The 9,588-nt window shown below is 60.6% G+C and overlaps 1 protein-coding gene across 1 annotated transcript in view; it reads right to left on the bottom strand.

The window, feature by feature from the left end:
- Positions 1-181: 181 nt before the first annotated feature.
- PATL1 (protein associated with topoisomerase II homolog 1 (yeast)) overlaps positions 182-9,588 on the bottom strand; it is an 11,624-nt gene continuing 2,217 nt past the window's right edge. Inside the window, exons 4-20 of the mRNA XM_009881433.1 lie at positions 9,502-9,588; positions 9,338-9,412; positions 8,396-8,590; positions 8,193-8,294; positions 7,757-7,853; positions 7,351-7,561; positions 7,188-7,277; positions 6,827-7,010; positions 5,191-5,314; positions 4,978-5,075; positions 4,816-4,875; positions 4,241-4,389; positions 3,290-3,449; positions 2,414-2,569; positions 1,636-1,727; positions 386-535; positions 182-203 (exon numbers count right to left, since the gene is read on the bottom strand). Coding sequence (XP_009879735.1) covers positions 182-203; positions 386-535; positions 1,636-1,727; positions 2,414-2,569; positions 3,290-3,449; positions 4,241-4,389; positions 4,816-4,875; positions 4,978-5,075; positions 5,191-5,314; positions 6,827-7,010; positions 7,188-7,277; positions 7,351-7,561; positions 7,757-7,853; positions 8,193-8,294; positions 8,396-8,590; positions 9,338-9,412; positions 9,502-9,588 — 2,052 coding nt within the window. The remainder of the gene's footprint in view (positions 204-385; positions 536-1,635; positions 1,728-2,413; positions 2,570-3,289; positions 3,450-4,240; positions 4,390-4,815; positions 4,876-4,977; positions 5,076-5,190; positions 5,315-6,826; positions 7,011-7,187; positions 7,278-7,350; positions 7,562-7,756; positions 7,854-8,192; positions 8,295-8,395; positions 8,591-9,337; positions 9,413-9,501) is intronic.

The following is a 9,588-nucleotide window of genomic DNA, read 5'->3' as shown; positions in this document are numbered from 1 at the left end:
GGGCAGAGCAGGGAGAGGCAGCACTTTGAGGGGGAGCAGCCAAATCATGCCTCCCCCCACCAAGCCAAGACTGGGAGGAAGGGAGGGAGGGGACACCGGGCTGGAACCGCCTGCCCTCCATCCATCCATCCATCCATCCCTCTGGAACACTCCGGTGCCGATGAGGAGCTATGGAGATCTCCTACCGGATCCCGTGCACTAAGCTGGGAAAACAACGGCGGAGGGGTCAGAGGAGCCACAGGGATGGGGGATAAAGTGACTCCCCCCACCCCAGGGCTGTTCCACCCCATTGTATCCTGCCTGCAGCTTCCCCCCACCTCTGGTTCCCCCCTTTTACGGTCCCCTCGTCCCCACGCTCACTCGGGAGAAGGGGGTTGACACTTACTGCAATTTTGTTTCCAGCAGGTTCAGCTTCTGCTGGTCGACATAGCGAGAGAAGAGGGAGATCAGGTTGGAAGGGGTGGAGACCGGCTTGGCCAAGGCCGCCTGAGGGATCCGCAGGAGCTCCCGGGTCGCCATGAGCATCAGCTCCGTCCTGCCGGAGAGGGGCACAGGAGAAGGGAGGAGTGAGAACCATTGGGTGCTTGGGGAGCTGGGTGTTCTCCAACTCATAGAATGGTAAAGATGATCTAGTTCCACCCCCCTACCCTGGGCAGGGACACCTCCCACCAGCCCAGGTTGCTCCAAGCCCCGTCCAACCTGGCCTTGAACACCTCCAGGGATGGGGCAGCCACAGCTTCTCGGGGCAACCTGCGTCAGGGGATCACCACCCGCACAGGCAACAATTTCTTCCTGATATCTCAGCTAAATCTCCCCTCTTTCACTGTAAAACCGTTCCTCCTCATCCTATGGCTCCCCTCACTGATTCAGAGTCCCTCCCCAGCTCTCCTGGAGCCCCTTTAGGCACTGGAAGGGGCTCTAAGGTCTCCCAGGAGCCTTCTCTTCTCCAGGCTGAACACCCCCAACTCTCACAGCCTCTCCTCCCAGCAGAGGGGCTTCAGCCCCTGGATCATCATGGCTCTCCCTTGGGGTGCCCCGGGCTACTCGGGCCTTGTGGCGTTTTTGCCACTGGAACCAAGCAGGAGGTGGTGCCGTGTCCTCGGACACCGGCCTCCCCACGGGTAAGGGTCCTGCCTGCGCTTGACAGCCTCACCGAGTCGCCTGTAGCGAGACGCCCTGGCCGCTCTGCGGGACCCGGCCTTCTCCCCTTGGGCACTCAACGCGACGATGTGCCACGCAGGGGCTGGCAGGGACATTCGAGCCCCTGGGGAACAGGGGTAACGCCACATCACGCACCTCGGGCCGTGGGCTAAGCAAGACTCGGATCTGCTCAGGCTAAAAGCGCTACAGCCGCTCAGCTGAGGTTACAGCTTCCCTGCTCCTCTGAGGGACCGGTCCTGGCATGTCCCAAGCCATATTTATCGCTTCCTTTCTCTGCCTCAGGCCTGCCTTTCTCTTTCCTTAAACACCATGGCTGTTTCCAGTGCTACTGCCGAGAGACTGCAATTAAACCTCCTTTGTCATCAACTCTACCTCCGAGTCCTTCGGGACTCCGCACGGCAGAGCGTCTGACCCCGATGGCATCGCTGCCATCCTCCCTCCTGGCCCCAGGAGCAGCCGAGGACGAGCACTCACCACTGGTTGTCCTGCATTAGCTCTGTGTTCGCGTCCGAGCTCTGCAGTTCCTCCCCGCGGCTCAAGACCAAGTACAGCAGGGACAGGCCGAACTGCAGGGAGAGAGGGAGAGTGTCAGGGAGGAGGAGATGTCCTGCCGGTGCTGTCACAAGCCATCGCTCGCATCCCGAGGGCTGTCATGCCTCGCGAGGAAATCCCTGTGGCAGGGCAGGGTGAGCTCTTCTCCCACCATTCCTCCCCTCCGAGCGTTTTTTGGGTGGGTCTGAGAATCCCCTCCACCTCCCAGTCCTCCTGGGGATGGTGACACGAGCGGGAGGACCGCCAGCTGCCGCCCAAAAAGGAGGAAGAGGAGGCTGTTTATGGACCCAAGTCACGGCAGGGATCGTGGATGGCTGTGTGAGTGACAGACCGCTCCCTGCCCAGCTCGGAAGGACGTCGCCACTAACCCACGGCAGAGGAGCGGCCCTCCCATCCCCGATTTCAGGGCAGGAGTCTGCAGCCCAGCGGGACGGACAACGGAGCCGGCTGTTGGACCGCAGCAGAGTCCCAGGCCAGCTCAGACGGCTGATTAATCTGCCAGACACCCTCGTTAATCAACAAGGGAACGGGAAAAGCGCCAAGGGCTGGCAGCCCGTGGCTCCTGTGCCGTTGCCTGCACCACAGTTGCATTCAGCTCTGCCATCCAGCGCCGGGAGGCTGCCGGAGAACTCAGTTTTCCCAACTATGGGAAGGGATGAGATGGCCCCACCCGCCCCAGAGTGCCAAACGAGGGGAGCACCTTGTTTTGGAGCACAGCAGTGAGGTGCAGGTTGGTGGGCGCTGGCGCGGTCGCGCTCTGAGGTAGGTTCGTTAGCTGCTGCACAAGGCTGGTGACCGTCCCCAAGGGAAGGTGGTAGAGAACGTGCGAGAAGGGCCTCAACAGGCAGGGCAGCACCTGCGGAGAGAGGAACGGAGGAGTCAGGAGCTGCGGAAGCAGGGAGATGTGCTTCCCTGTGGCTGGCTGGCTCCTCCGGGGCATCGCGGACCCCGACAAGACGCTGCCTCATGGCTACACACAGACCAGCAGCACCTCTGCTTTCAGCCCCTCTCACACGCTCAGGATGGGACTTGCTAACAGCATCCCCCCACATCCCCACAAGCCAGCTTTCAATTCAGGGAAGTCTTTTTCCTTCCTAAATCACCCTCTTTCTCAAAACAAGCTGGGATTTATTTCGCAGGTGCCTGTATTTTTGTTCCCTATATAAAAAACAAGATTGCAAAGGACAGCTGAGAGCACGTCCCTCGGAAGATGCTGGCCTCTGCTCCCTGTCTCTGGAAGATGGAGTCTCCCGTTGTCACCCGATGAGTCAGAGATGCTGGGCTCGTTAAACAAAGGCACCGTTTATCAGAAACCTTCCCCGCTTCCTTCCTGGCGAAGCTGGGCTGTGTCGTGCCAGCCAGCAAGCACGGGAGATGGGCCCTGCCAGGAGCTCACAGCTCCTGCAGGCTCCCCACACCTCCAGCAGGCTCTCAGGAGAGGCGGAAACAACCATCTTTAAGACGCACGAGGCCATTTGCTGTCTTCCCCCACGGAGGAGAGATCTGGCTCCAGACCTTGTACTGATCCCCACCTCACAGCGAGCAAATGGAGCCCTCCCAGCCCCTGGAATCTCACCTCGTCCTGAGCATCCTTCTTGATGAGGAAGGGCAGGTTCCTGGCTGTCGCCATGAGTACGTCGGCCGCTTGTTCGGGTGACAAGAAGGGGAGGATCCGGGCCACCAGGCGCTTCCCTTTCCGGATGCACATGATCTGCATGAAGTGGTCGTCGCTTGGCCTGGCGAGGAGAGGAGAAAGGTGGCAACCATCAACTGGGAGCGTCCCAGGGAATGCGGGGTGTTCCTGTGGGTACCCCACGGTCAGCCCTGCACCAGCACCAGGCAGAAAACACACCCATCTCAAAAAAACATCCCTGGAGAGGGAAAAACAACCCAGAAATGACAACCCTAACCTCTGTCTGACAGTCTGGGCAGGAGGGCAAGGCTCGGTCACCCGTGGGACAGCAGAAGAGAAGCCGCCAAGACCTTGTGTCTCTCCTTGCCTATCTGTGCTGCTGAGGCTACAGGTCAGGCAAGAGGTGACAGACTTAAAAACAGGCACCCTGACACGTGCCAGGGCGCAGGGCTCGAGGCGGACAGACACCCAACGAACATACAGACAGGCACTATTCGCAGCACCCGAGCTGCGGGGATGGAAGTTGTTATAGGATCATAACCGCAATGAAGAATGTCATGGGGAAAATGGGAAAAAAAAAAGAAGAAAAAAAGACAAAAAGGTTATTCCAGCCCACAGATCCCAACACCGCTGTAAGAGTCTGTCCAACTCTTCCTTTGGGTTCAAAGGGACCTTTAAAGGTCATCTAGTCCAACCCCCCTGCCATAAGCAGGGACATCTTCAACTAGATCAGGTTGCTCAGAGCCCCATCCAACCTGACCTTGACTTGTTTCCAGAGATGAGGCATCCACCAGCTCTCTGGGCAACCTGGGCCAGTGTTTCAGCAGCTGCAAGTGCCCAGGGGCTCTCCAAGCTCCTGACAGCCACCGAATCGCAGACAGCACCTCTGCTCACCTCTCCTGCCCGGGTGCCTTCCCCCTCAGATTGTCATACATATCACAGATCTTCTGCTTCCTCTCGCCCATCAGGGCTGGCCGCTCGCCTTCCAGGCTCAGGAGGTAGCGTCTCTCGTAGTCCTCCACGTCCAGGAGGAGGCTGTACGTCTGCAGGAGAGACCGCGATCACAGCAGGGCACAGGAATCTGTGATGGGATCCGCTAGCGCTGATCCGCAGATCTCTCTCTCTCTGCGAGATCTCTCTCGCAGATCTCTCTCTCTGCGAGATCTCTCTCGCAGAGCGGCTGCAGAGAGCTGAGGCGCTACTGCCTTATGGCTGTGAGTCAGTAACGGACCCTGCAAAGCCCATCCAGGCTGTTTTGGGGCAGGGTGAAGGCACGGCTGGTACCCGGCTCCAGCTCTTCTGTTCCAGGCCCACCCCCTCTCCTGCAAGCATGACCTCAGCCACTGTCAAGTGCTGACTTGTCCCCAGCTGGACATCCAGAGGAGTTCATCGGTCTCCCCGGCCCTTCCTTCACCCCAGCCCACCTCCTGCACGTCTCTAAGAGTCGTGGTGATCCTCCTCGAACTTACCTTCTCGATCGTGACAAGGGTCTGGCGCCTCTTGTCTCGAACCTGCTTCTCCTTCGTCTCCTGTCGGGGAGGGACAACGAGTCAGGGCCGCGGGCAGCTCCCGCGCTGGCCTGGGCGCCAGCCGCAAGGCTGTGTCGGAGGGGAGGCAGGGCCAGAACTCACGTCATCCTCGCTGCGGGAGGTCACCACCGCGTCGATCATCTTCCGGGGGTTGTTCACGCTGGAGACGGTGAGCTTCCCGAGCGAGCCCTCAAACTGCACTGCAGGAAGGGGGGAGAAGGGAAGCAGAGGGAGTCAGGGAGTGGCTCCAGGCTTGAACTTACCTCCTTTTATCTCTGGCCCAGGTCCGGGCTGCGTGGAGAAAGGAGCGCTTACCTGGCTTGTAGGTGTGCTCCAGCTTAGCCACCTGAGGCGTGATGAGTTTAGTGCGTTCCTTCTTGGGACCATCACCGTGGACTTCTTCCGCTGCTGACAACTTCTCCAGCTTCTGGAAGTAATTCTGAGGCAGGGAGAGGAGAGGATGAGACCCCCCCGAAAAACAGTTGGCAAGGACTGATGCAACACATCCCTCTTCCCAGCCTGTGCCCCATTTCTCACCCATCACTTACTGGTCTTACCAACATCATCAGCAGCATTTTAAACCGCTGTTCTTCCTCCAGTACACGAGGGGACGATTGCATCCTCCTCGTTGTCATCCCTCGAGATTACAGAGGTCCCCAGCCCTCTCTTTCTCAATACAAACAATGACAAATCCACTCTCTCTATAAGCTTCCCGGCTCCCAGTCCTTCCCAGCGCACTCCAGTTAGCTTGCTTGGCTCTGTTAACACCATGCCCAGGCTGGGCAGCGTGTGGCTGGAGCCTCCCACACTGGTGCTCACGCGCTCTTCCCGTCCACCCCGGCCAACGTTCGCCTCTTTCGTAACGGTAGAGCTTTGTTGACTCACAGCCCAGCTGTGGCCGCACCAGTTCCTCTCCTCTACTGGGGATCAGCTCACCCACAGCTCCCGGAAAACCTGTGTCAGCGCAATGCCTCCTGCCAGCCTCGTCAGCCACAGCTCTCCTGCCAGCTCCTACTGGAGCCCAGACAACCCGCAGCGAGCGCTTGTCCCGGCTCCCACTGGGCCCCTGCCCCCCCACGGAGGGGACTGGACTGCTCTGGCCCATTTTGCCCCGCTGGTGACTGCCCTCCTTGCTCTGCCTAGCTCTCAGGGCTGCACCAACTGCTCCAGGGCCGTTCTGGGCATGCAGCTGGCTCCTCTGCACCCCCTCCATGAAGACAGGGGCCAAACCTCCCGTACAGCTGATGACGACTACCCCAGACATACTCCCAGCCACACCACACGCCCCACTGAAGCTCCCAAGCCAGGCATCCATCCTACGTAGCTTGAAGCCCTCCGCAGATTGCCCTCACGTGAAGTTGCCCTGTGTAACCTCAAACCCCACGGAGCTTTGAGCATCTACCACCGTCGGCAAGAGCCCAGCCATCACCTTGCTTCATCTGCTCTCAATCTGGCTCCTCCCAGCACCGTCTGGTGCTCCCTAGTCTTGAACTGGGAAAGAGCGGGAGCAGCCTCTCCCCATCCACCTTCTCCAGCCTCGCTCTTTGGACTCCATGGGCTTTACCAGCAACCCGTCAGACTACAGAGTCCTTCTCACGCAGCCATTCCCTGCCCTGCATTTTCCATTTAGCAGCTTCCCCGTCTCCCATTCTGCGCATTTTATTCTACCACTGCCACGCGCAGCTTCTGATGTAGACGAGCTCCTCTCCTGTTACCTCAGGCCTTCTGCTGCGCCCTCCAAATCCGTGCTGCCAGTGTTCCCCAACACCTCCTCACCCCTGGAGATCTCACCCAGGAACAGGAAGGCGGTTCTTCCCTTGCTGTTGCCCCCCTTCCCGGGGATGCTCACCCCACCCTGTCCCTCTGCCTTCCTCCTCCAGCATGTTCCTCACAACTGGATCTAGAAATGCTTCCCGCACTGCATCAAGCGGCGCTTCCCCCTCCCCGGTACCTGGTAATAATAGTCATCCAGGTAGGGATCAGTGCTCTGCAGCTGCATCATCTGGATCTTGGACACCCAGTCCTTCTCCCGCTGCAGCATGAGGTTAGCGTAGGGGTCTTTGCGTATCTGCTCCTGGTGGCTGCTCCGGTGGCCCCCTCGGTCCCCCACCGAGCCATTGAGGCTCCGGTGCTGGCTGGCAGGAGGCAAGAAGGGCACCCGTGAGCACACAGGAGCTACAGGAAGGGACAGAGAGCGGTGCACAGGCTAGCCCCGGCAGCACAACACCCCCACGGTGGAGGGGCGATGCAATTCCCCCCCTTACTGTGCCAGGCAGCCCCTCTCCCACCACCGGCACAGAGCCAGCACTCACTTTCGGTTCTGCTGCTGTCGCTGGTGCAGGAGCCGGCGATGCTGAGGGTGCAGGTGGGTCGTGTCCGGTCGGAACATCTGGGGCTGTGGCCTGGGGAGAGGGGGAAGCCTCAGAGGTTGCCGCAAAGAGGACGGCAGGCGGCCAGGAGAGGGATGGCACCTACCTCAGGCTCTGCAGGTGGGATCCGGGGCCCGGCGGGTGCTGCGGCTGCGAGGGAGGTGGAGCGGGGGGAGCCCCAAAGAAGGCACGAAACCCGCTGGCCGGAGACATCATCTGCCCGACTCTGCCCTGGAGCAGCTTGGGATTGACGGAGGGGAGGGGGCTCCCAACCAGACCAGAGACACGGGCAAACTGGCTGGGGGACATTCGGCCGGCCTGGCAGGGCAGATAGGGAGCCTGGAGTCAGCCGGGGGGAAATTTGGGGGCAAAGGGAAAGGCCCAGCCAGGGCAGCAGCATCTGGGATGGCCAGCAAGAGCCATATAGAGCTAGCTCCTGCAGCCACGCAAGGAGAAATGCAGGATCCTGACCACGCAGGTGGGAAGGAAAGCGCAGGAAGGGAACGAAGGGAGCTTTACCTGGGCTCCTCCGAGCAGCTGCGCTCTCTGCAGGTGGGTGAGGACGGGAGAGACGCTGTGAGGGAACGGGTGGCCCAGGAGGGAGGAATTCTGGGGAAAGAGAAGGGAAGAGGGACCCCGGTCACGGCCCTGGCACAGCCGACGGTGGGCAGATGGGGAGCGGGTGATGGCACAAGACGAAGCCCCAGGAAGGAGCTCCGGACAGGCTGGGAGGTGGGCCAGGCTCCAGAGAGCGGGGCTGAGTCGGCAGAACAAGGCAGACAGGCTGAGCTACGGAACTAGAGACAAACCACTGGCTGGCTCTGTGTGACAGTGAGGGGTCCAGCGCCATCAGGGCCTGGATTTGCAGATGGGAGGAGGGTAACTGGGCGTTAGGGGGTTCTGAAGAGGCTGGAGGCCTGGAAGAGGGGTGAAGAGCGGACTGGGTACCGGTACGTTGCAGAGCTGGTTGGGGGACATCCTCTCGCCGTAGGGAGCGGGGTAGCGCTGCTGCATGGTAGCTCGGATGTGGACAGGCTTCGGACACAGGATCTAGGAGGAAGGAAGCATCACAGTAATCCCCATCAGCTTCTTGGGGAACCACCCTGCACCCCTTGAGCCACAGGCAGTGAGCAGGGCCATGGGGGAGGTACCTGCTGGTTGAAGTTGGGCACAGCAGCCTGCTTGGGAGGGGTGCCGATGGGGACAGCCCGGACAGGGGGGCTCCCAATGACAGGGGACGACGAACGCCGGGGCAGTGCCCGCTCGGAGGGGTCCCGCTCTTCATCTCGAGCCTGTGGGGGTCTCTGAGGCAGAGCGTAGTCCAGCACGGATACCGACGGCATCTCCTGCAAGCAGAAGGGGAGAGAAGGCTCCCCCCAGGATAACAGTCACTGACTGGGATGGGGAAGACCGGCACCATGTGCCCCAGGGATGTTCCAAGGATGCAGAAGCCACATCCATCCTCCTGCCAGGTCTCCTCCCCGCCCCGAGAGCCCTACGCGATTAACAGGGGTACCTGGGGACCCCCAGGGCCTGCCCCGCAGAGCCCACATCACTGCCAAGATGCCCGTTTGTGGTGACATTGCTGCTCCAGCACGGGGTGGGAACGCTCTGTGTCACCGCCACGCAGGCCACATGCACACGCTCGGTTCCCAGCCCTCATCAGCCTTCCAGAGCCACGCAGGGCTCGCCGTGCAACACGCTCCGCTTGCACTTAAAAGCCCGACTCTTAATTAAACCGCAACAAAAAAAAAAGGCCTTGAGGCGCCGACATTCCCAAACCCTGACAGAAGCGCTGACATCTCTCAGACATCACTAGGGATCACACGTCAGCGATAATCGCCTCAACCCAGCTCTCCAGCCTCCAAGGGGGAACAAGAGACAATGTCTAAGAGGGTCTACAAACAAGCCAAACCGGAGCCACCTGGACCCAGCCAGAGGCAAGCAGAACACCCCAGCTGATCTGGAAGTGCTCCCCAGCACTGACGAGCCTGCAGCAGCACAGCACATCTCACCCCTCGGCACCCAGCTGCAGGGGTTTGGGGGGCATTAGGGACACCACGATGGCTGCCATCGGCACCCCGGCACCATACCTGAGTGAGAAGCGGCCCCCGGATGCGCCGCAGGACGGCCGAGCTGTCCCAGATGCTGGAGTTCAGCCCTCCAGGCTGCTGGAGAACAGACAGGGAGTCAGCACGGTGCTGCTGGGTCCATACCCACTCTGGCCCTGCCAAACCAGAGCCCACCCTGACCCCACTCCCACCTGCGCAGGGACCCTGGTCTGCACAGCCTGCATGATGGCGGGGTCCTCCAACTCGCTGTCGATGACCAGCCTGGTCAGCCG

This window comes from Charadrius vociferus, unplaced genomic scaffold (assembly GCF_000708025.1).
Source record: "Charadrius vociferus isolate BGI_N301 unplaced genomic scaffold, ASM70802v2 scaffold863, whole genome shotgun sequence".
In the NCBI taxonomy this organism is placed as follows: domain Eukaryota; kingdom Metazoa; phylum Chordata; class Aves; order Charadriiformes; family Charadriidae; genus Charadrius; species Charadrius vociferus.
This window is presented reverse-complemented; position numbering and strand designations above follow the sequence as displayed.